The following is a 26,868-nucleotide window of genomic DNA, read 5'->3' as shown; positions in this document are numbered from 1 at the left end:
AACCATATTTTTTTATAAGACGTGGCCTCCACTTTATTTATGAACCTCTTTATCTATGAACCACTGTATTTATGAACTACTTCATTTATAAACCTTCTCTGGTCGCTCTCCGCTCCTCTGTTCCCGCCCCGTCGCTTTAGTGGCGACCCCCAGGAAAACTACATCTCCCGGCAGGCCCCGGGGCCGCCGATTCCATTCTCCGGCAGGCGGGGGGGAGCGCTCGCCTCTTTCCTAGTGCCTTCCATTGGTGAAGCGGGAGCGGGCTGTACCATCCGTGCTGCGGCCCCCGCGGCGGCGCGAGCCGTTGGAGGAGCCCTGAGGGGAGGCGGCGGGCGCGGGAGCGGCGGCGCCGGGCTGAGGATGGAGAGCTGCGACCTGGGCGGCCGCCAGCGCGGCCCCATCTGGCACCGCAGGCCCGGCCTGGCGGCGCCGCGGGGGTAACGGCGGGGCAGGGGTCACGGCGGGGCAGGGCGGGCTCCGCGCAGCGCTGCCGCCTCAGCTCGCAGCCGGGGCTGAGCCGCGGAGGGAGCGGGCAGGCCGGGGGCAGGTGGGACAGGGACAACCGAGGCTCAGCTGAGCTCCTGCTGCCTGGAGGTGCAGCCCGGGGATGCCCGGTTGGATAACGGAGGTGGAGCGGGTCCCCAGGGAGGCTGTGACACCTGCATGCTCAGAGATGCTCATGCCTGGGCTGGGCAAGGGTCTGGACAACTCTCCCCATTTAGCTTTTTTTTAATTTGTTTTAATTGCATTGAGCAGAATACCATAGATGAGTTCCCAGAGAGTTTAATTAAAATGTTAAATGCTGCTTTGGAGTGCCTGGGGAGTGTGTTTGTCGTGGGGGACCTGGATGTAGCTCTGTGAACTCCCGACTTTATTCTCCGGAGTTATTTTAGTGGCAAAGGAATTTTTGAAAGGCAGAGAGCAGTGTTAAGGCTGGGAGATGCTGTAATGACACTGATAAGTACTCGCATCTCAGGGTGTATTTAGAATCAGAAATCATAGCTTGTGTGTTTTATGACCCAAAGATCCTAGCATTGCTAAATTTTAATTGTAATTTAAACAAATTAGCTTAACATCTTTCTCATTTCATTTTTATGGCTCTTCCGTTTCATTGCAGAAAAAAAATGGCATTAGCAGTTTGAGGTAAAATTAGTTTGTTCTTTAGTCTGTACCATGGCTGCATAGACTAGATGATCTTCTGAGGTCCCTTCCAATCCCTAACATTCTGTGATTCACTCACACTTTGTACATACGCCAACAGCTGCATGTAGGTGCTGGATTGCTTATTCTACTCTCTTGGCATTGCTGGCTCAGATAGCAATCAGCGTCTTATATAGCCATGGTCACAGTCTTCTGCAAGTGCCCTGCAGCCTTTAATCAACCTGCCAATATTCTGTACAGTTTTAGACTCTAAATTTACATCCAACTGATGATAGAAAATAATAGTTTAGCCCATTGCTATCTGAGAAATCCATGTTTAGCAGATCTCCCAAATGTTGATATCTTGCTTCCTGGAAAAGCCTTCCACTTATGGCTTGTTCTACATCAAGCTCCATTTTATACTAACAGAGCGGTACAAGGATAGACTGTGAAAAAATGGCAACTTTTGTTGCATAATATCTTGGAGAATAATGATAGAAATGGCTTGCTTTAGGCTTTTTAAGACTCTGGAAAGAAGTGGTATTAAAACTGTTTTTTCCCCCACTGCAATCTAATCCAAATGATTTCTTACAGTAATTGATGGCTTCTCAGTTTTCTAGTGTGTTTCTTCACAGTGATAATGAAAAGCCAGGCTCCTTGCTGAGTGCTGACTTGGGCTTTCAGATACATTGGTAGATGATACATCAGCGTTTATGTTAGTGTTATTCATTAATATAATTGAAAATCAGGTAACTATGAGCCACATAAAAGGATCATGAATGGTGGATTTCTCCTTTCTGCCTTACAAGTCTCCTACCTTCCAACACAGTGAATTACTTCATTTGTTTAGTGTATTTTTTGTATTAGAAGTATGTATTTTTCATGGAAGAAGGTTTTTCATAGAACACTATGAATGATTACTATTGTAAAACCGTAAGCTAGGAACATTTTAATCCTGCATCTTGGAGAAATATGTGATAATAAAGCAGTTCTAAGCATGGTTGTCTTGCTTGCTTTCTTCACAGAGTTATAGTAAACATAATTCATAGTGTCAAAGGATACCATTCAAAGGCGATACGTTTTCTGAATGTGGCTTTTGATGTTTCCGGAGATTCACTACTTGCTGGAGACCAACAAGGGAATATATATGTTTTTGACTTGAATGGGAACAGGTAAGAGCATTTATTTCTAGCAAGACATTTTAATTGTCTTAACATTCAGATGCATGGATTCACTTTGCCAGGACAGCATGCCACAGGTCTAGTTTTAACCTTCAGTTTTCCGTGAATGTACGAACAGACACTGGTTTTATCAGAGCTGAAAATGCAAACCCTTCTAGGCTCCCTAATTATTACTTTATTAGTTTACTTGCTCCAAAACCTCTGTAGTTTGTAACTCCAAGCTCAACAGACAACAATTTCATAGAACTTAAATAACTACTAGCACAAAAAGTTATTCCTTGAACAACACCAATCAATTAATAATGAGCCATGAATTATAATAAATTAGACCTAGTATTGGCCTTCGCAGAAATATATTAATCAGTCTTTTCAATTTTACACTACTGAGTTTTAATATCTTTATCATAATTAGATATTATTACTTTGGTTTGAGTTATTTTTTTCTCTCAGTGAAATATATTGAAACTGATAAAGTTATTACTTCACTTGACATTATGAACCAAAGTTTCCAAACTCAATGAGAACTTATATTTTTAAATAGGTTCAGCCTTGTTCAGCGAACCATGCAGGCTTGCACTGCTTTGGCATTTAATCTTCGCAGAAAGACAGAATTCCTGGTGGCTTTGGCAGATAATTCCGTCAAGTGCTTTGATACAGGTAAGGGGAAACTGAAAGGCTAACTATCTGGATTGTTCTAAAAAACTGTATCGTTTTAGTTTCAATCTCAATTTTTTTGTAAGTTTTTTGATGGAAATCCTATTGCGTATTTCATGGCATCTGTTCTTCCCCAAAAATCGCACCGTTTGGGCCCATAAGGATTATAGTCCTGTGGGTAAAACCCTTTGCTTTTCAAATTTTTTCTTCCCACTGGGTCACACAGGTGCCTGTTTAGCTGAAGTCTAGCACGGGATCCCAATTATATACGTTACCTTTTTAAAGCAATTCTTCGTATTTGTTTAGAATGAGGTGCTGTATGTAAAATCAAACCAAACCTGTCAACAGTATCTTAGTTTGCAACTGAACCAGTTGTTAACTGTATTTACAGTAAAGTATTTGAACAAAGTGACAATGTATACCAAAAGAACTGACAGTACTTTTGAGCATGCAAGTAGGTCTGTATCCTTATTCAAAAGCTATATCACAAATTAACTTCATTGACCAGCTGTGTGTCTCTGTCTTGTTAGAAGTTAAATGGTGAAAGGCATTGAGAATTCATTCTTCCTAAATAAATTTTAACCTATCAAAAAGTGCAGTTCTAGTGTCTCATCATCTGCATTTAAATATTTTTTAAAAGCCTTAGGAATCACTCATCTGCAGTTTGAGGGTCGTATATTATTAGTCAAGTTTTTAATGTAACACACTGTTTCTCAAAACAGAGGAAAAGTCATAGTTAGGGTCTGAAATTCTCTGCCTTTTCTCCTCCTTTCAAGCACAGTAAGACCCAAATTAGATTTGGGATGCACTTAGAGGAATCTTCGTAGTTATTCAATAGAGTTCTACATGTTTATATGATGCTGTTCTCAGATACCGAGTCATACTGAAGAACGGTTTAAAATATAAATGCTCTTCACTTAAGTATTGGGTGAACTATCTTTAGAGGTGTATTAGATAATACTTGGTTGGTGACCTCAGTCCCTCCTTTAGAAGCCATAACCTGTAATCACATGTCATTCCACCGTGTGACAATACCTTTAAGCACTTGATTTTCTGAAAGTACAGCAGAAAGTTTGACTGTTGGGCTTTATGAGCAGCTTTATAGCCATTTCCTATCCTTGGTGCCACAGTGGCAGGTCAGCTGGAACCAGCCCCTGGGCTATCAGGCAAAGTACCCAATGTAAATAGTGTATCTGCCACAAGTACGGTTTGTTTGCTGAGGGAAGATTAGTGGTCGTGCAGTCACAAGTGGGAGATGATGTAGTCAGTGGAAATATTTCCTTAGTGCACAGCATAAAAATGTTTTGGACTCTAAAAGAATTAATGAGGTGTTGCTTTCTGACTGTGCCTTCCTATAGTCACAGGCTGTTGTCATTGAATCTTTCTTGCACCTATAAACAGCTGAGTAATCATTCGTACATATTGTCCTCAAGTCAAAACAAGTGGAGAGTTCTAACAAGAACATTCAGTCTCAACTTGTAGAGATTACTGCAGGTGTTCACATTGGATAATCTGCCTACGAGGCATGCTGAACTTAACTGATCACAGTGGTCATGACTTTTTAAGCTTTATTCTTAGGCTACATTAAACAAGTTTGTGCAAGTTGGCTTTCTGTGTAGAACTGAGAATAACTTATGAAATCTGTTACTTGAGGAGATGGTTATGTTTTTCTAAGGTATAATAACTGCATGAAGACTGACATCTTTGTTACTTATTTGTTGGGCTGTGATGGTAAATGATCATATACTAGGTATACCTAAAAGTCTCTTTCACAGCGTAGTGTTGGCAATAAAGTCTAAAGTCGTAGTTGTTTCACGTTGAATGGCTTTCATATCCTTTTCTTTTTTTCCATCAACTCCTGCAGAAACCAAAGAGCTTGTTAGTTGGATGAAGGGACATGATTCTGCAGTGTCCTCCATCTCCATCCACGGCTCAGGCAGGTACGCCATCACCACATCCACCGATACGGCACAACTGTGGGACTTGGACACATTTCAAAGAAAAAGGAAGCTGAACGTTCGTCAGTCTGTGGGTATACAGAAGGTGAGTGAAGGGCAATTGCTAAAGGGTGAACAAGGAGTAACCGTGTTAAAACCACAGTACTTTAAAATGTTTTTTAAAATACAGCTGAATCTTTTCTATGTTCTTTGGGCAATCTACTTAACTGTCCTCCTATCGCATTGCCTGGGCCCCTGGAGTCACAACTCAGTAGTTGCAGAGATCTGCTGGGAACTTTTAAGGAATCCTCATCTTTAGAGACACTCAAAACTTGGTTGGATATGACCTTGACTAACCCAGTTTAACCTGGAAATTTGAACTGCCTTCTAGATTGTCCCTGCTTTGACCTGGGGGTGGCCTCAAAAGACTTAGAAAGACTGATTCCAACCTGAATGGTACTAGGATTTAAGGGTGTGGTTAAGAAAACAGTTTTGGTGTCATAATTCAGTCACCACCACCTACCTCATTTGGCTGCTTATTCCAAAGCTGCTCTTCTTTCTATGCATGCTGAGCGCTGAGTGTGGGAACGAACAAAGCTGAAAAGTCACTCAGCAAAAAGAAATTATTGCTTTTCAGCCTCATGGTTTCTTTGCTTAGGTTTTCTGCACATACTGGAACAACACAGGGGATGAGAGGGATGACATGTTTATGTCAGGGAGTGGTTTAAATAGATCTTCCTTAGCCTTATGCTGCTTTAAACAGGTCTGCCTGCGCCACCAAATGTCAAACTTTGGCGTAAGTGCTACAGCACGTACTGACACAGTTCTTGAGCTTTGCTTACACACGTGCTGCCCTGCAGTGAACAGTCTTACAAACACCACTTCAAACCAAAGTTCACATCAGCACTCAAAAGCCATGCTGATTTTGCAGAGAACAAGGCTTACTCATTTGAGTGTCTTCACCACGTTCTAGGTCAGGCAGAAATTTTGTCAGCCTGAAACAGTCACCTAGCACTTGCTATGGAAGATCATGCATAAATTTCTGCTTGTTTATTTGTTTTATTAAACTTGCTGTGTTGTGCATGTTGCTAAGATAATTATCATGTCTTCCCTTTAAAGAGGTAACTTTTGCTCACCGTCAAGTGACTAATTGGGCCTGAATATCCAGCTTTCAGTCACTAATGTTCAGCAAGATGAATCCCATCACACATGTCCGGATTTATAGATTTGCAAGGCCTCAAGAGACTGTTCAGACCAAAACTCTGAACTTTGTAGCACTGACTGTAAATCTTAGCCAGTGAGTCCTTTCAGTAGTCCCTCAATGCTCAGATACTAAAAGACATTTTCAATTTAACCTTCAAAATTTTAGGTACAGGGAATTTGCTGAATCTGCATGTGCTGCTGCCAAAATAGAACTTCTGGTCTGAACAAATTCCTTGTCATTAAGCAAGAATGTATCTGATGACATCCAAAATGTGAAGAATCCAGGTTTTTTTTCTTATCAAAAGAGATTACGCATAAACATGTTCAGAATAACTGAAAAAATATATTTACAGGCCTTTTGGCTTTATCTTCATTCATCTTCACAGTAAAATCTGCATTTCGTAGTTGGAGAATACATTGCTAAACTTTCTATGTTATTTTTTTACCTCTAATAGTTGTACAGAAAACTAAGGAGTTTAAAGATGAATGCTTCATAGAGTGCATTTTCAGGCTCTTGGTACTGCTCGAATGCTGAGGCTGGTTTGTAGAAGATGCAACAAGCAGTTGCTCAGTGAGCAGTTCTGATTTGTGTCTCCCATTCCCTCCTCCTCCAGGGTTCACATTCCTACCATTTATGTTACATCCAGATCGTATATTAGAAAAAATGTCTTTACAGAAAGGGTTGTAAAGCACTGGAACAGGCTGCCCAGGGAGGTGGTGGAGTCACCGTCCTTGGAGGGGTTTTAAAGACATATAGATGAGGTGCTTAGGGACGTAGTTTAGTGACAGTGTTAGGTTATGGTTGGTCTTGGTGATCTTGAGGGTCTCTTCCAACCAAAATGATTCTATGATTTGGTGATCCTCTCTGGCACTCCTCAGAAACCTCCAAAAGAAGTTTAACAGTCATAAAAATAACACAGATAAAGATTTGTGTCTTTTTGGTGACTGAAACTGGCTCAGCAGAAGGTACAACGAGTTCTGAAGTGGTGTGAGGCAGAGAAGGCTGCCTGGGGTGTGACAGGGAAGGGACCTGTGGGCTCTGAGCCTTGTGCTGCAGCTACATTACACAGCAATAACCATCCTGTCCTGCTTTCTTGCTGGATTTTATTCCGTCATGCACTTTGGTCCAATTTAAAGGGTACTTCCTTGACAACATGATCCGTTTTTTTTTTCTTTTCCATATTTTTCCAGGTTTTTTTTCTTCCATTGAGTAACACCATCATCAGCTGTTTCAAAGATAATTCTGTTTTTGCATGGGAATTTGATACTCTTCACTGTAAATACCGGTTGCCAACTCCTGTAGAAGGTTCTGTATTACTTTATAAGGTCTTTGCAGTAACCAGGTAAATTGTTATTTTAAACATTCTAAGGGCAAACTACAAAAATTGTAGTTTTCTTTCCTTATTTGTAGTGTTTTATGGAAGTATTGAGCTATATACTATGATAAGCTTTTGAACTCTGCTGTAACTGATAATTTCAGCAAAGATCAATAGCAGGTTTTATTACAGTCTGATAGCAGTTGAAATAAAATAAGTTGATTTTTAATGACCATTAAAATAAGGTTTAAACTATCCTTTACAAAAACCAGTTTTATTATTTAGTAGTTACTTTGTTCTTTCAGGAGAGTATTACAGGAATAATGACAGATTCAGATGTGATTTGAGGGCATAAAAGGAAATGTACACTCTTTCTCTTTTTAGCTAACACGAAGTTAAATTATAGTATTCTGATGGAAACTTTCCCTCATCTGTGATTCAGAGATGGCCGGATTTTTGTCGCTGGTGGAAAATCAAATCATCTTCACTTATGGTGTTTAGAATCAAGGCAATTGATACGTATAATCCAGATGCCTGCAAAAGTACGAGCCGTCCGTCACCTGGAATTCCTCCCAGACAGTTTTGATGGGGGTTCCAATCAGGTGAGTTTTCTCACAAAGCTTAAGACTGGATGAGCTGATTCAACACACATAATTTGAGGACGTTTGGGGGACACTGGGTATATGGGCATGTACCATACAAAAGGAAATTACTGTGCTAAATGTTTGCTCAGTTGCTCCATTGGCTTAATGGAATGTCATATCTGAGTTCAGTATACCTCTTTGTTTCACGTTGACAATATTAACTGATTAATTCTTTTAATTTATAGGTCCTTGGAGTGTTAAGTCAAGATAATATTATGCGATTTATCCATATAGAAACATGCAAACTTCTTTTTAACATTGGGAGTCATGAAGAGGGAATAAGTACAGCAGCGATTAGCCCCAATGGATGGTATATTGCATCAGTAATGGAAAATGGTAGCCTTAATTTATACAGTGTCCAGGCTTTGACTCAAGAAGAAAATAAGGTAGAGTGTTTTACATTTCTTAAAACAGCAGTAAATCCCAGTAAGTTGATACTTGTCTATGTAACATTTGTATCAGCAGTAGTTTGCAGATGTGTTGTAGTGCTGTATTTAACACTACAAATAAATTAAAAATGGTTTGTAGAGTTCCTTTCATAGTTACTCCAACTGGTCAGGTAATATGATGTTTTTAAGGTATATGTATCACGGTGTTTCTGGTGTTGGAAGGAGGGGGGCATGTTATTTCTTTCTAAAGCAATTTGTATGGACCAATTTCTCTTTGTAATGACGTTTTGGGGGAAATGGAAACAGGATAATTGTGCTACTTCTGTTCCATTTCCTATGGGAAACATGTTGCAGCTGATGCCATCTTAAACTGCAGGCATGAATGGTGTTTTTGTTACTGTGATTTTGTTCTTCTTACTGTGTTACTGGATACCAGCATCCATCATTATGGCACAATCATACTCCTAATCCTTCCTAAATATAATAACAAACATTCTAAATACCGGTTCTTATTTTATTAAAGTAATTTATTAATGAGAGTCGGGTTTCTAAATCCAGAATTCCATGTATCTTTAATCACCATGTCTTTGAAGTAAACAGTAACCACCTTTGGATAATGACGGAGTTGAAGCTGAGGAAGGATGTGTAAAGATGTCACACGTGCATTCCATTGGCACTTTTGCTGCCGGTTTGACATGAACTGGGACGTCCACTTTGTTACTTGCTTTCCCAATCACCGACACTGAATTAATACCTCCCTGACACTGAAGACTAATTAAAGCTTGTAAAGGTCTTTTGTATTATTTTTAACTGGTGCTATAGAAATGCAAAATATGGTACTGACACTGAGAAACACAGGAAAGTAAATAACCTGAACAGTACATGATACACATTTATACCATCCCAGTTATATTTTAGTGTTTGCTAAACAAGGAAATAACATGATGTTTGAACTGGTTTGGAAGTTACATAAACCTTCTCACAGCCTTTCTAGTTAATTACAACAATTTTATTCAATGGCATACTTGTTCAGGAGTATACAGCCCATATATATTTATTTATAAATATGTCTCTGTTCTTTTTGCTATGAAAGTCAAACTCAAATATATGGCAGATAAAATAAACATCGAATTATAGTGTTATTTAATCTGTCTTATGAGGTGTTAACTGAGGTATTTTCACTTAATATTAGCCTCCACCACCCACATTCAAAGTAGTAGACAATGGGTCCAAGTCCACAACAGAGGGAAATAAACTGACAATGAGAGTGACTTCAGGAAGGCCAGAGCATCCTTGGAAATCTAAAGCAAGCAAAATTCAAACCAGATTGCTGAAACTGCCACCAAACACATCGCTTGAAAACAAAGAGGTAGGAGAAAGTTGCGAATATTTTGTTCTCCAGTCTTCAGCATTTAAATTTTGTTGCAAAAAATAGTTAGCCACTTACTTTGAAGAATAACTTCAGACACTGATTCACTTGGATGTTTGAGCAGAGAGGAGATCGAGGGAGTTTTAGTACTGTTTCCTTTCTCAGTTTAGTCCATACTCCAGAATTTTGTGACACAGACAGAACTGCTTCCAGTCAGCTTGAGGTATCTCTGAAGTTGTTCAAGCAACTTGTGACACATTTGAATATTTGCTAAATCTGATCTGCTTCCCTGTTAGCAAACTGGCACCTCTAAAATGTCTGCCTAGAAGCCATTTCGATTTTGATTTATTATTTAGAACATGCATTACTGTTACATTTATTTCCCTTGTCATCACTGTGCCATCTTCTCTCTGTCTTTATCTCGCATCTCATATGTACTCTCATATATGCACACACACACACATATATACACATATGTCTATATACCCACCTGTAACATTCATACTATATGATCTGCTTCTTATGTCAATATTCTTTATGGTTTGGCCATATCCATCATTTAATTATCTATAGTTTAATCAGTTAGGGTCTGATTTGCTTCTGGCTGGAATCAATGACAGCTGTTCTTTGAGTTCAGTAGGTGAATGATTTTTGAATTATCTTTTTTGTTGTTGAAATACCTAGGATTATGTAACCTATGGCAGTGCACGGTTTATATTTTAATATTTTTTTAAATATTATGTTAGGAACTTCAGTATTTAGCTAATATCATAAATCAAGAGTGCAAGGAAATAGCTTATGAAAGACAAATGCTTACATTTATTGTTGATCCCCTATTTTGTAGAACGAATTGCCAGGTGGATTAAACAAGAAACGTCTGCGGGCCTTATTGAAAGGCTTTGGAGAATATCCAGCAAAGTACAGGTATGTTTGTGTGCATGTTCATGCTTGCACAAAATGAAATTGCTTGTGTTTACTGGCCTATGAAAGAGAAGTTGCTTGACTAATTCTGCATTTTAATTGCAGGATGTTTGTTTGGCGTTCCTTATTACAACTTCCTGAAAACCACCTGGCATTCAGTAGCCTAATAGATAAAGGTACCCACAGCGCATTTGTGAATATTCAAAATGAGTATCCCATAAAAAGTAGGAAACTACTAAGAGTTTTACAGAGGTAAAATATAGATTTATATTTATTTAAATATTATAGACTTTTCTTTTCAGATAGTCATCTGAAATGTATCTAATAGCTGGAATCAGCTGTAAGGAAAATTCTGAAATGAAATAGTAGTGCCCTCATGCAGGTTTGTTGTTATAACTTACACAATCCTGCATGTGTTTTGAAGTTTACAGTCTTTCTATGTTGTAGTTCTAAAATGCGCATTATATTTTTGTTTGGTTTTGAATCAATGTTTTCTAAGCCTTTGTTTGCCTTTCCCTATAGGACCTTGTCAGCTCTAGCTCACTGGTCTGCTATCTTTGCTGAGACGCCTTATATTCCTTTGCTAGCATTCCCATTTGTAAAGTTATTCCAGAACAACCAGCTCATCTGCTTTGAAGTTGTTGCTACAGTAGTAGGTAAGCAATGATTCTAAAAACTCAAGTATGCTGCAATGTGTTTAAGCTTTCCCGTGCAAAAGAGATTTCCCTGATGAAATTAATGAGGTATTTCCTAACAGGTCACCAAGCTCTCTTTTAAAGGTGTTGCTAGAATTAATATGTAACAACTGTATGCTTAAAACAAAAAACAGCTTATAGGTAAAGGAAGATATTAGACTTCCTTTTGCAGTGTTTCTAGCAGAAAGTTAGCATTTGTTTTCATAAAGTCTAATCAGCAAAGACAAATGTATCTAGCATAATAGTATCATAATAACTAAAATCTCTGAGAAATGGGATAAGCGGTCACACTCACCCCCTCACCCACTCCCAGTCAAAAGGGAATGATCTCTTTTGAAGTTTCACTGTGTTTAGTTGTCCTAAGCATGTGGTAACTCAAAATTAGACATTTGGCTGAAAGTTGGCTATGGCTGTCTTCTGAAGAAACATTCTAAATTAAAGTGTTTTACACTTAAATTAGTTGTTGCAGCTGCTACTCAGTCTACAGAAGATATGTGCTGCCAAGCACACATACCCACTTTGCAAACACATGCTGTTAGTGAATAAGTATCCAAGTTTACAGAAATTATTCTTAGTACGTTAAAAATTACTTGATACAAGCTGCAGTTTCATGAGACAGAAATACCAGTTTTAAGTGTTCCCATCTGCCTCCAACTGCTTAGTCCCACAGCACACAGACTTCTTCATTTTATGTTTGAGCCAGATTAGTTCCCCAGTCTGGTTCACAGTGTACTGACACAAACACTCATGCCAGTGCAGCTGGAGGAGCAGGGTACTGTGGGAATGGTTGGGGAATAAATGCTAGGAAAGGAGAGATGGGAATATCCTAAATAGGCTTTGCTGCCTAAAATTACCTCTGAAATTCATAGCCTTTGTAACTGAACCTTAAGGTTGTTGAGAATCTGTCACTCGATTACAGTGGATTGTGTTGGGCTTTTTTATTCTCTTTCAGTTAATTTTTGTCAGCACTGGTTTGAGTATTTTCCCAATCCTCCAGTTAATGTCCTTAGTATGATGGAAAATGTTTTGGCACATCATGACAAAGAACTTCTTCAGCATTTAATAAAATACAGTGTGACTTCACAGGTAATATTCTAGCCAACTTTCACATATAAAATATCACTACAGTGTTTGGCAGTGCACTGGTCCTTTATTTTGACATAATTCTTTGCGGGAGGAGGTTTCATTAAATAACAACGAATGGTACAGGAGTGTAAAGAATGTATTCTTAGTTTCCTGCAGCTTTTCCTTTTCTGTGATCATAAATCTCACATACGTGCCACTGTAGTTCTTAGAAGTCCTTTGCTTTCAAGTTTACTTTGCTTGAATATTTACTCATCAAATTATAAATGTACTTATATTTTTTTTAAGTAGACATAGGTGTGATTAATTAATTTTGTAATCTCTGTTCATCGTTAGGGATGATTTTAGCTTCACAAATCTAAACACAAGATTTAGACATCCACTGAAATAAGAAATATATTTATAATCACTCCATATTCATTTTGAATGTTTATAGTGGGTGATAAAACTTAACTTCAAATATTCTGATTTAGTTACTGCTTCTTTCATATATCAATAGACTCTTGATATAAAGCAAGAAAATGTCATATTATTTCTCTAAAATGAATGGTAAAATTGTATTAATGGATTATTTTGTGAATTTGCTCAAATGATGTAGGTTTACGCATGGCCTCTCCTAGAAACGCTGTTCTCTGAGGTTCTAACAAGAGAAGAATGGCTGAAAGTCTTTGACAATATATTCTCAAACCATCCTTCGTACTTTCTAATGGTTGCTGTTGCCTATATTATATGTTCCAGAGCTCCCTTACTTCACTGTAACCAAACAGCGGATTTTGAGGTAAACATCTTCATATTTAGGTCGGTCATATGAAAGTGTACCTGCAGAGGTGTATAAAACATGGTATTTGTTGCTACAGGGATGAGAAGGAGATGTTCCATTATTACATTTCTGAACATTACCTAGTACTTGACAAATATACAATAAATGAGTAAATATTGAACAACATCCTGCAGTTTCATGCAAGAAAATGTTTAAAATCTTTCATAAGCTTTCTAATGCTACTGAAAGCCATTTTGTAAAAGTCAATAGTTCATCAATATCTGGATGGACACTGGTGAGAAGTGGCGTCCCTCGGAGGTCCATACTGGGACCAGTACTGTTTAATATCTTCATCAGTGACATAGACAGTGGGATTGAGTGCACTCTAAGCAAGTTCACAGATGACATCAAGCTGAGTGGTGCAGTTGATGTGCCCAAGGGACAGGATGCCATCCAAAGGGACCTGGACAAGCTCGAGAAGTGGGCCCCTGTGAACCTCATGAGGTTCAACAGGCCAAATGCAAGGTCCTGCACCTTGGTCAGGGTAACCCCTGGTATCAGTACAGGCTGGGGGATGAAGGGATGGAGAACAGCCCTATGGAGAAGGACTTGGGGGTACTGGTGGATGAAAAGCTGGATATGAGCCAGCAATGTGCACTTGCAGCCCAAAAGGCCAATCGTATTCTGGACTGCATCAAAAGGCATGTGGTCAGCAGGTTGAGGGAGGTGATTCTGCCCCTTTGCTCTGTTCTGGTGAGACCCCACCTGGAGTCCTGTGTCCAGTGCTGGAGCCCTCAGCACAGGACAGACATGGACCTGTTGGAGAGGGGCCAGAGGAGCCCACACAGCTCTGCTGTGAGGACAGGTTGAGAGTTGGGCTTGTTCAGCCTGGAGAAGAAAAGGCTCCAGGGAGACCTTATTGTGGGCTTTCAGTACTTAAATGGGGCCTATAAGAAAGATGGGGACAGATTTTTTTAGCAGGATGTGTTACAACAGGACAAGGGTTAATGGTTTAAAACTAAAGGAAGGGTAGATGCAGGTTAGACATGAGGAAGAAATTTTTTACAATGAAAGTGGTGAAACACTGGTCCAGGTTGCCCAGAGAGGTGATAGATGCCCCATCCCTGGAGACATTCAAGGCCAGGCTGGACGGGGCTCTGAGCAACCTGATCTGGGTGATGATGTCCCTGCTCATTGCAGGGGGTTGGACTAGATGAGCTCTGAAGGTCCCGTCCCACACAAACTGTTCTATGATTCTGTGATCAAGCACAAAATAATTCTGCCTCTTTTTTGGGGATCTAATATGGACTTCTGCTTGTGGAGACAAGACACAGTCATTCTGTCACCTTGTTTCATTATTTTGCTCTTGGATTTGCAAAATTAGGCCATATTATTATCTCTGAAGCTGAAGGATGATGTTTCCTTATGTTTATCCTTCCATGGGAGGAGGAGTTTTTCCCCATATAAAAATATCTCTGTAGTCAAACAAAGGGTTCCACCTTGAAAATGTGGTTGTGAACAGTCAGTTTGAGAGACATCAAGCAGACAACATTATTGCTACATTTAATAATTATGAATTTAAAGATTTTCTTGTTGAATAAGATCTTTGACAGGAAGAATAGTCCTTCAGGAAGAGGAGCTTCCAAGCTGCGTGTTTGAACACCAGAAGACGAGGGAGGTTTATCTAGTGGTAGGAGTGCCTGTGTGGGCAGTTGGACACTCTGAATTCACACCTAGCTTTCCAGATCCGTCACATAACTGCCATTTGAAGATTAGGAAAAGAACCAGAACATCCTTGTAGAACTTGAAGAGGTTTGGGTCAAGTCATTTGAGCTGGTGATATTTTACTAATTAGTAGGGCTAACTTAATAATCCATTTTAAAATCAACTTTTGGAATATAGATCTTGCTAATTTACCTTATTATTCTGAAACAGGTATACTAAAAACTGACTTAATCTTCTGTAGAATGTAATTGGAAGCATGTCTCTTACAGTATTTCTTTCATCATCGTAACAACCTGGACATCAACGTCGTGATTAAGGAAGCTTATCATCTAATGGAGGCTACACCATTAGATATCCATCCACAACGTATGCTTGATGACTTCATACCACTTACAAAAGGACAGTATCCTGTATTTAATAAATATCCTGAGTTCATTGTGGATTATCAAACCCAGGAACGGGAGAGGATCAGGCAGGATGAAATTGAATACTTACGAGAAAGGTATTGCTGGGAAAGTTGAAGACAGTATCAGACTTGGAGGGACAGGTGGACACAGTTGCCTTTTCCTGTTGTAATGTGTATGTTGCAAAGAGAGATGATTAAGAAAATTCAGGAAGATTACTTTAAATAGCTGCTAAAGGTTAAGATGTTATTTGATTTGACACATGTCGAGGTTTGATTGCAGGGTGACAATAAAACTGTGGCAGATGTATTGTTTGCCCCCTCTCCCCACCTCTCCCCCTTTAGCCCCTCCCTCTCCCTCCTTCCCACTAAGGATGGGAGGGAAAGAAGGGCAGAGAGAAGGGAGAAGGAAAAATTTAAAATGTTTTACTAATGCTAATAATAAAAACAGAGAAAATAATACAAAAATACACAAAACCAATCTTGAAAGTCCCAGCAACTGCTCCGGCAGATGTAGGGCTGGCACCCGAAGTCCTGGACTGGACTCTGCAGCCAACCGGAACTGGATTCAGTCTGTCACTAGGCCTCAGTTCACAGAGACGACTCACAAAGTCCTCTCCTAATGTCAGCCATAAGGAAAAGGGACGAGATCCTTGTGATCTCCCACTTTTATATGAAGTATCAGATGAATGGGGTGTAATACTTAGCCAGTTTTTGGCCACCTGTTTCTCATTGCCCCTCTCGCAGGATGTACATCCATCCTTATCAGTGACCTTGCATTCCATTGCTATGTTTACCAAAGCATGTATCTGGCTTTTCAGGAAAATGCAGCTAATAAGAAGGCTTTAGCTGACAAGTAAATTCACTAAAAGAGAAACTTGTTTTTAGCAAAACCAGGACAATACATTTTAAAGTTAAATTGTTATTCTTTATCTTAAAAAAAAAAAAAGTCTGTTAATTCACAGAAAATATTGGTCTGCAAGTCTTCCAACCTGAAAGCTAAGTCAGAGCCTAACCCCCATTGACCTTGTAGTGACCATCTTTGTGAAGGGCCAAGAGTTCCCAGCTCACTGTTGAAATCAGTGCGTACCATGATGCCAGGGCACCTTTAGAGACTAGTTTTTATTAAGAATGTGAGGAAGAAAATATTTGCGCTCATCTGAAATGCCCTGTTGTCTGTAACAGTCAGCATTGTAACTCTTCCTCGCCTACTTTATCTATACATAAAGGGGATGCCACACTCTTTCACATTGTAATTCAGCAGGTCTTTGCTAGTGCAGTCACCCATTTCTAAGTAATCAAGTAATTTCTTAATACTTGGCTTGCATTATTAACATGTGCTCTCCTTCCCTTTAGACAATTAGCGCATGAATTAGAAGCTAAAGCACAGGAGCGGAAAGCAGAAGAAGAAGCCTGGTATCGAAAGCAGGAATTATTTCGGGAAGCTGAAGAACAGAGGCGAAAAATCCTACTGGAAGAAGAAGAGAAGCTGGCAGAACAGAGGCAGAGGTATTATAAGAAGCATTAGGGACCTGGCTACCATATCCTGTTATTACATTTCTGACCATGAGTAAAGGAGAAATAGCCGCTAATTTGTATAAATTGTAATGTGGGAAAACAGTGTGGTCTAGAGGGTCAGATTTTGGTGTGGGAATGAAGTGATCTGGGTTGTATTACTGCCTTGCCTGTGGGAATACAGCAGATTAGAGGCCAAGTCATTTCATTTTTTTGTCTCAGCTCCCAGCCTTTTGTCTGATCTCTTTGGATTGTGAATGCTCTTAAACAGTCAATTGCTGTGTGTTTGCACACTGAGACTTCAGGCTTGCGCTGTGGTCAGACTCACACTGCAAACAGAAGTCACGGTATCAGTGACTTTACACATTCTTGTATTTGTGGTGGATTTAGGGAAAAGACTGCTTTATATATCAGTTGCTGAGGAAATAGCTGTGATAGTACTGAAGCTGAACTGTTAGTTTGTACATTTCGCAGTTGTGAAGGTTTAAGAGAATTTCAACATCTCCATAGTTTTTTTAGATCAACTACAAATAATCATAGAATCATTTAAGTTGGAAAAGACCCTTAAGATCATTGAGTCCAACCGTTAAACTAATGCTACCAAGTCCACCACTAAACCGTGTCCCCAAGCACCACATCTACAGGCACTTCTCTTAAACCTCTGTAGCCTATAGAATAAGTTCTTCGGGTTTTTTTTAAAGAGGGCAGTGAGCCTTTCTTTGCAAACTTAATTCTTGAGTCTGTGATTTTGCTCCGTGAAAGGGTTTGGTATTTTCCAGATAAACTTAGGACTAATTTTGTGCAGAAAGAAGTAATGGCAATTATTCTAAGGAATAGTTTTCAGTTCTGGATCATTGCGATAGTAAACTAGTACTTATTAAAATAGAACAGTAACAGAGCACTTCAAAGCTTAATTTAGTGACACTGCCATTAGATGGTATCTGTGTGTCTGAGAATTTAATTTTGTCTTGAAAATGAAAACTGGGTCATCTACAAGAATTAAGCAACTCTCCTAAGCTTTATAAGTTAAAGATTAGCTCATAATAACTGATGGATAACTGCAGTGCAAGTTTGCTCTTTGGTACTTACTTCTTGGATATACACATTCCCTTGTTTCTATTTGTTTTGGCTTTGAAGACTAGCTGCTGCGAGAAGAGAGCTGAAAGTAAAGGAATTACAATTTCTGGATGCTTCAAGAAGGCGTTTTCTGAAATACCAGCAAGATCAGCGTCAAATAGAACTGAAACGTCTTGACGACGAAATAGCGAGAAAGGCTGAGTATTGCTCAAGCAATTCTTTTCTTGAATGTTTATAAGTGAAAATAAGCAAGCAAAAATGCATAACTAAAATTTCAGTTGATATACTGTGATTTGTGAGCCCAGAGGTGTGTTTAGCAGGAGATGGACTGATTTAAGTGGTAATTGCATAATTTAACACTTTGTTTGGCAATTAGTATGTACCACTGGCTTGCTTTAACTGGCAAAATTCCTGAGAAAAGCCAAATTCATCTGTATATTGGCAGCGTTCAAAAACGTGATGAGCTTCTTAAAGGACTAGTGAATTCTCAGCTGTCTGTGGGCTGTATGTCCAGATCACAAATTCACTCTGCCATGAATTGAGGGCCATCACAGTGGCCATACTTTCCATTATTTGTGGTATGACAGAGGGTTAACTAGATTTTAGAAGCAGGGTGTGGCTTGGGGTTTTGGACATTCTGCTTGATATAAACTTTTCTAAGGGAGAATTTCTCTTTTGCTGTATGTTCATGTGTTTCTCTTCTCCTCAAGGCATCCATGAGAGAGCAGGAAACAGCTGCTGCTCTTCAAGATGTAGAGGTACGACGGATGGAACTTGAATCACAAAGACAGCTTTTTGAACAGGTAATTACTAGGGAACTATACAGATGTTGATACTTAGTGGTTCATCCGTTGCAGTTCTCAGATTCAGTTGTGTTCTTTCAACCGGACTTTGTGAGAAAAAGGCCTTTTTTTTTTTCCTCTCTGATATCTGTTTTACAATACGCCCTCTATTGATAAAAGCATTAGTAGAACTCACTGTTGCCTGTTTTTCTGTGAGAAAATACCTGTATCCTCGCCACTTTCTTCTCCTATGCAGAGGTATCGTTTGGTTTCTGCAGGGTTTAGCTGTGTGCTCAGCTGGCTGAGAGAAGCGAAAATGTGTAAATAAGAAATAAGTCTGTTGCAATATGTTCCTCATCCCAGAAACTCCCACCTTTTCATCTGTGATATCCAGATATATCTGCATTTTCTGGAAAGAACAGTATAGCAGATTGGTGTAGTTGATGAAAAAATGTCTAATTGCCAACAACATCTTTAACCAAAAAGGAATGGATGGTTCGTGGGGAATGTGCAATTCCTTTCTCAGATGATTGACTTATAAATGAGAAAGATCACTGTTCAGTAATAAAGGGTTTTAATCAATAATACTGCTTAAAGTTAATTATGAGTTAATTTTTATAAATAACTTTTATAAATGACTGAAAAGCAAGGCTGCCAACGGAAGGCTTTAGTAATGTCCGTTTCGATTAGAAATAGTAAACTAAGTGTTTAGAAATCACAGCTACATATGCCCATCTTGTGTATGTGCAGATCCGATTGAATGCAAGCAGCAGTGGACATCCAGAGAGCTAACCCTGATTTTGAAGCATGTGTCTGCTTTTTGAAGCTTTTGGCTGTAGACTTTTTATAAGCCATGCTAAGCATAACTGGGTTAAATTTCTTTTAGCATTTCTTTATTAAATACATAGCCAGATGTGTTGTGACTACACAGTACAAACCAGGCCGAGCTCATTTGCGTTCCTGTACATGTAAAGTCAGCTGTTTAAGGGAACTAATTCTACAGCAATCATCCTCTTTAGGCTAGAAAGGCAGCGATTCTTTAACTGAGGATAAATGTCCATCTACAAGAGCTTATGTAGAAAGGCTTTCCCTGCCATGCTCCGGACTGGCTGTTTTACTGTGGTCAGTGAGGGGCTCTATTCAAGCTTAGAAGGCCACGTGTGTTAACTTTGCCTCAGTGCCCTGCTGGCACAGCTCAGCAGATTGCCGCAGGCCTGGGAAGGGGTTCTGTCTTCTGCAGAAACCTGTAGATGTGTCCTTCCTGATGAATGTGAAGTAAAGGTGGTGAGAGTTAAAATTGTATTTCTAGGTCTACTGGTGATTTATACTAGTTGGGCAAATCATCTCTGCATTCCAGCTGCTTATGTGTTTATTGTAAGTCCTTGTACCATGAAACGTGATTTATGTTTGTGAAATGTTTTTAGGTTTTGGCTAAAATGTGCCATAAAAGTGCAGAATATTTTCATGATGAATCTAATTCATTTAAGTTGGAATTCTGCTTTTATGCTCCACTGTAATCCAGGGAATGGAATTACTTCAGTATTAACCTGTGAGACCACTGTGATGACTCAGACTTAGTGTAATTCCAAGTGGAGAAAACTTGGGGACTATCACTTTCTGGACATCTATAATATGTAGTGGGATGAGATGTGTGGATACATTCAAAGGCTAGTTTAATGAAATGTTAATAAATGTTAAAGAAACAACATCACAAATGTGAGTTAGTAGCTTAGCAACAATAATTTGTGTCTGTGTGTTTCGCAGCATCTAACCAAAGATCAAGAGGGAGTTACAAAGGAAATGAGAGAAAAGGTGGATGCCCATCGAAGAAAGGTGGATCAGGAAGATCATCTTGTTCAGAGATTGATGGAAATAGAAAGAGAAGAAAAGCAGAAAGCTCAGATAGTAAGATGATTGGATTTTAACGTATATTTGGGGGAATTAGTATGCTAACTAGTTCAAGTAGTAGTAGTTAATAGTATTTTAATTGAGATTAACTAGTTCAAGTTAATCTGAAAATATTTTCTAAAGAGATCTATTTTCTAGATGCCTATATTAATCGATTATGATAGTATGCTTAAAATTTTGAGGTTTGCAAAAATCTGACTGAAGTGTCCAAACAGCTATGTACTGCTGAAATTCTTTGGGCCTGCTGCCGTGAATATTAACTTTTCATTACTTTTCAGAACTTAGAAGGCACACAAGACTCAAAAGTGCTTTTCAGAATAAGTCATCTTCCTGTTAAGGAACATGTTTTATTTGTAACCGTAATAAAACAAAAGTAAACCTCAAAGGAACTTTCAGCTGGTAGCACTTGGCAGGAAATTCAGCTGTCTTCTAGATCACAGTAATGAACATATAGCTTGACATTAGGAATTGTTCAGCTTTTCAAGCTCAGAACTTGTAACCGCACAGTTGGAAAAATAGTTGCAGCTAACCCACTGCCCATATGCTTGGCATCTGCATTTATATTTTGTCTAGAAATAAACATATGGGTCTGAATTTTTGTAAACAACCTTCGATTTTTGGAAGCAGATGGATGTGGGTGGAAGTATTGGAATCGAGGTATCAATCTTATGTTAATTGCACCTGTAAATCATATTAAATCCATGCTAGGAAAGCAAAATCCCCCAAATCATGGAGAGAGTCGATGTCTCTTTCCAAAAGATATTAAAAAAAGAGCCTCAGTAAGGGAAGGAATAAGAAGGATGGAGAAGCAGAAGAAAGCCCTGGTAGAGGAGACAGCCCGCTGTGATGAAGGGCACTGCAGGTGCGGTCTCCCAGACTGGAGGATGCTTCAGTTCATCTTACCTTATCTGTACGTCAGTGAACTAGAGTAAACGGATCCCTGGTAAGAAAGATGTTTTATTAGGTGTCTGAAGAAAATTTAGCCAAAGCAGAGCAGAAATGCGTTGGCACCGACTGGAGGCTGCAAGCATTGCATAAACTAAGATGTGATGATCAGGACCGCGAGAAGCATTACGAAGAGATCGCCAAGCTCCTGCACGACAACAGGGTGAAAGAAGCTGAACTGCTGAATGCCATGAGGGAGGCAGAAGAAAAAAAGGTATTTGCATTATTTCTTTTTCTAAGTGGAACTGGCACAAGTGTAGCTGTCTTTTGCCCATGACATGGTAGAGCATAAATCTGAAAGGTATTGAAATATTTTGTTAGGAATCTCCTTTCCTGTTTTGACTGGAAGTTTCTAGAAGCAAATCTGTGAGGATATTAGGAAAAAATTCTTTTTGGGGAGGGTTGTCAGGCACTGGGACAGGCTGCCCAGGGAAGTGGTGGAGTCACCATCCCTGGGGGTGTCTAAAAGGCGTTTGGACAAGGTTCTTAGGGATGTAGTTTGGTGCCAGAGTTAGGCTGTGGTTGGACTCGATGATCTTGAGCGTCTCTTCCAACCAAAATGATTCTATGATTTTAGGCTTAGCACAGCTTATTCTTAATTCTGTAAGTTCCTCTCATTTTTTTTTTCCTCTGACCCAAGACTTTTACCTGTCTCCAGGTGTTTGAATGAGACATTTTTCCAAAAGAAACATTCACTCGGCTTAATAAATATATTATGATTTAAGGGTGAAGTTCAGTCTGTAATAATCTAGATTGTTTTACTTGTTGCTTTTTCCTTGCAACACATCTGTTGAGGATATGCTTAATATCTCTCTTGCACAGTGGGAAGAAGTTATACAGAAAAAAGCACAACTGGAAGAAAAACAGAAAGCTGCTGCTGCTGCAGATGAGCACAGGAAGCAGTTTTTAGAAGATGAAATTAATGAGGCCTTGGAATTGACTGAAAAGCTTCGAAGAGAAGATGGCTGTTTTGGTGAGCATGCGGATAATGCAATTCTCCTGTGTGGATGTTGGTATGAAGCATTTGGCAACTGAATACAAACTGAGTGTCCAGTATTAGGGATAAGCTTAAGCTTAATTCTTTTAAGTAAGTACTTTTTGGTAGAATCCTTTCACGAAACCAATGAATCAGGCCAGACTTGGAAAGGACTCTCGGTTTGGTATCTGTCAGATGCGGCAATATAAATGGCTTTTTTGGTAGGAGCACAGGTTTAGATCAGCTTAACCGATGGTAAAGTCACTTTGCCAAGTTTGTTCACAGGAAAAAAACAAACATTTTTGCACTTCCAGAACTGGCCAATACATCCTTCTCAAGTGCTGGATTTGTGTGTTTTTGCAGATATTTCTCCTATTCCCCCATCTCTGCAAGGCTCACACAAGATTAGTGATCAGTAATAAGACCAGGAGATTAGTATTCCTGTGGGTGAACTTTTTCAGACTTTGCTCTTATTTGCCTAATGTTTTTAATATGGAGTAATTTGCAACAGCAAATTATTAAAATGGGTGTCTCCTCATGAAACTTCAAGTAGGAGCAGCCATATTCCACACAGTCGTAGTGGCCCATTTGTCAGGAGATTAATTATACAGGAAGAAATAGCATGTGTGTAGCTGTAATTTCTTAAAATGAAGTGCAGTGATACATACCTTTGACCCATAGAGTAGAAACATTGACTTCTAATTCTGAGCAAATTGTACTTGCCACTAGCTGGAGTGAGTGATTGTTCCAGTTCTGCTTCCTGGAGAAAAACTGTTTCACCTCAAGCTAGAAAAATTCACTAGAAATTTAAACAGTTTTAATTTACAAAGAATTCTCTCCATTTCCCACAGAGAGACTGCGTGATTTAAAGGCCAGATGTCCAGATAGAGGGGCAGAACTCCAGCAGGTGTCAAGGTCTGGAAACATCTGCCTGAATGATCTGTCAGCATCAGGGTCATCGTCACACAGTAAGTTTCTAGCGTTGGGACTCTCCTTTCTTTCACATTTAATTTCAGAAGTGTTACTGGAACACCTCACTGTCTGATTGAGTCATCATTAGTTGTGTAGGAGTTTAGTGGACAGTAAAAGAGTTTATTGTTGTATTCTATTTCACACCTGAAAAAATGTCTTCACTACCAGGGCAGAACAGCTAGGAAGTGCCTGAAGCGTGTCACATTGTAAGAATGGTCATATTAAACCTCAGCCTAGTGTAATCTCATTCTGACCTGATCATTTTACCTGTCCTATTTCTGTCTTTGTAGTTTTGCATGATTTGGGGATGTTGACAAGATGTAGAACTGTCTTCCATCAAAATCTTACTGAGAATTATAGTCAGGAATGAGTCTGTAATCATTTCCTCCGGGCTGTCCTCGCTGTTATGGTCAGCGAAAAAGCACATTTTAAAATCACATGCATCATATGTGCAAAACCATATGCAATGGGAAACGGGTATCTATGCACCTGCCATAGAATTTATCATAGAATCATTTCAGTTGCAAGAGACCCTCAGGATCATCGAGACCAACCATAACCCCACTCTGGCCCTAGACCATGTCCCTAAGAACCTCATCTAAACACCTTCTAAACCCCTCCATGGATGGTGACTCCACTACTTTGCTGGGCAGCCTGTTCAACACCTGACAACTCTTTCTGTGAATAATTTTTTCCTAATATCCAATCTAAACCTCCCCTAGTGCAACTTGAGGCCATTTCCTCTTGTCCTATTGCTTGTTGCTTGGGAGAAGAGACCAACCCCCTCCATGCTACTTTCAGGTAGTTGTAGACAGCGATAAGGTCTCCCCTCAGCCTCCTTTTCTCCAGGCTGAACAGCCCCAGTTCCCTCAGCCGCTCCTCACAAGATTTGTGCTCCAGCACATAGCAACCCATCAGCATCTGACCCTTCACAAAACACCGGTACTGCTTTCAAAGCATTTAGGAGGAGTTGTTCTTTACTGCTACGGGTCTTAGGGCTGTCTTGCATACAGTGGTACCAACAAAACATCACGTTTCTATGCAGGAAGTATCAATTTTCCAAGAAACATTCGCGATATTTATGGAAGACTGTTAGTTGCAGTATTAAGTGTTGAGTTTCTTGCACTTCAGTGTCTTTAGACAGAAGAGGAGAAGAGCTGGCATGCCGGGAGCGGGAGCTGATGGCAGAAGTGCGGCGGCTCCGGCAGAAGCTCAGCGCTCAGGCTCGAGCTGGGCGGCCTCCAACACGTTTCCAAGCTACAAAGTGGACACCTTGAGGTGGTTTGCTCTGGACCTCATCTGTACTTTCAAATTATTAATCAGTAAAATGCTAAATATGTACAGCGTGATCAAGGACTGATCATAGATTGTTTATTAAAAAGGTCTTTGAAAGTATTTTTATATAAAAATAAAATTCTAGCTAGAAAAATGTGTGTTGTTTGTAACCTTCTCATTATTTTCTGGTAACTGCAATACTTCTTTAAATTCTAAAATAAACTCAGTTTTTACCATTAAGTTCTTGCACTTGCAGTATTTGTGTACTTTTCTGTTTTGGTGAATGCCATGACTTGAAGAAACAAACCACTGTTAAAATGTCAGTTTTGTCAGGGATGTATAAGTGGATTCTACAAGTTGCAGCAGGGAAATTAGCAATTAGAGAAAAAAAATCCTTTCGCTTGGGAGTTGAACACCGAGACCCAGAGAGGCTGTGGAAGCTCCATTGCTGGAGATACATATATAGTCATTATACATATCAGCAGGTACATGTAATGATAAAGGGGACAGAGGATCTAAATAATCATTTTTGTGCTACTAGGCTGATTTTCAGTGCCTGTCATGTTAGTGTCCTCAGCATCTAGAACTAGGCACATCAGTAGCGATGGGGATCCACACAAATTCATGGCAGTGTGGGGAAGAAGCATCGTTCCTTTCCAAGAGGAGAAAATCACAACAGGCAAAGATCATCTCAGGGAGGCAGAAGGGAGTAGATGAGAAAAGAGCCTTGTTCTGATGACTGTCTGGGAGTTTACTTGTGGTTATTTCTATATTTAAAAAGAAAAACCCACGAAGTTGTTGGGAAGCACCTCATCCAGATGTGAGTGCACGTGCGGTTCATTAAACCCTCGCACGGTGCACATGTGTAACCCAGCGCGGTCCCAGCAGCAGAGCCGCTGCCCTGCCCACGGCTGGGGCTGCAGGACCCGCCGGCCCCGGTTCCGCCGCAGCCGGGGCGGTTGTGTGGGCTGCGCGGGTCGCGGAGGGGCCGCGGGAGCTGCGCGGGAGGCTCGTCCCGCCGCTCCCGCGGACCGGGAAGAAAAAGAGCTGCCCGCCTTTGCCCCGTGTGAGGATCGAACTCACGACCTTCAGATTATGAGACTGACGCGCTACCTACTGCGCTAACGAGGCGGCTGTGTGAAGGCCTTCCAGGCCGCCTCTCGGCGCTGCCCGTCCCGCCTCCCGCCCCGGCCGCTGCCCGGCGGCCGCCTGAGCCCGCCCGTGTCCCGGCCCTTCCTCAGGCTGCTCTAGCGGGGTCCCTGCCGGAGGGCCCCGCAGTGGCCGCGTAGGGGCCCCGTGTGGGACCCCGTAGTGACAGCCTGGGTGGCCTGGGTGGGGCCGTGTGGGACAGCGGTTGAGCCTGTTGCGACCCGAGGTGGCAACGCTGGCCCGGCCGGCCCACACGGAGGCCCCGGCCGGCGCTGACAGGGCGCGATCCGGCACGTCGGGTTAATTGGGCGGCATCCTTTTCGGCGTTAATTGCGCAGAGCAGGTCAGCGGACAATTAGTGACTTGCGGCCGCGTCCCGCGGCTGCGGGCGGATGTTGGGGGCGGGGGGACGGGCGCGATCGCTCCCACAGTCACAGCGCAGCCCGGGTCGGGGCGTTATAGTTGAATTAGTTTTTACATCTTATCGTTGAAATAAGTTTTGCATCTTATAGTTGAAATTGGTTTTCTTATGGTTGAATTAGTTTTCTGTTTTGCAAACCGTATCTAAGATTCTTAGTTTTGTAAACTATGTATCTAAGATTCTTGGTTTAGTAAACTGTATCTAAGATGCTGTATCCAAGATTTTTACCTTATTTTGAAGTTTTCGGACTGTGTCCAGGGAGATGTGCATTCAAGCATGGTCTTATATAACCGTACCCTATTCTTCAGATTGGCATAGATTTATGACATATTCTCTTAAAACAGGTAACTTAGAAATAACTGATAAACATGCGAATGTTACTTAGCATCGCTTAGATAGACAGTTTGTGTTAGAATAGGTGTGGAATA

The 26,868-nt window shown here is 40.4% G+C and overlaps 1 protein-coding gene across 1 annotated transcript; it reads left to right on the top strand.

The window, feature by feature from the left end:
* Positions 1-360: 360 nt before the first annotated feature.
* TBC1D31 (TBC1 domain family member 31) lies at positions 361-24,872 on the top strand (the record flags this gene model as incomplete). Its single annotated transcript, XM_080339431.1, has 22 exons — positions 361-437; positions 2,166-2,312; positions 2,863-2,978; positions 4,840-5,018; positions 7,307-7,458; positions 7,874-8,033; positions 8,261-8,461; positions 9,657-9,833; positions 10,678-10,757; positions 10,860-11,006; positions 11,277-11,410; positions 12,402-12,535; positions 13,131-13,310; positions 15,287-15,519; positions 16,777-16,929; positions 18,073-18,208; positions 18,723-18,815; positions 20,559-20,699; positions 21,667-21,861; positions 22,470-22,620; positions 23,475-23,591; positions 24,727-24,872. The coding sequence occupies 22 exons, from the start codon at positions 361-363 to the stop codon at positions 24,870-24,872; spliced, it is 3,249 nt and encodes a 1,082-aa protein (XP_080195557.1).
* Between the last annotated feature and the right edge of the window lie 1,996 nt (positions 24,873-26,868).

Source organism: Nesoenas mayeri (assembly GCF_963082525.1).
Source record: "Nesoenas mayeri genome assembly, chromosome: 2".
Taxonomy (NCBI): domain Eukaryota; kingdom Metazoa; phylum Chordata; class Aves; order Columbiformes; family Columbidae; genus Nesoenas; species Nesoenas mayeri.
Note: the sequence above shows the minus strand (reverse complement) of the source record. Positions and strands in the feature narration are given on the sequence as shown.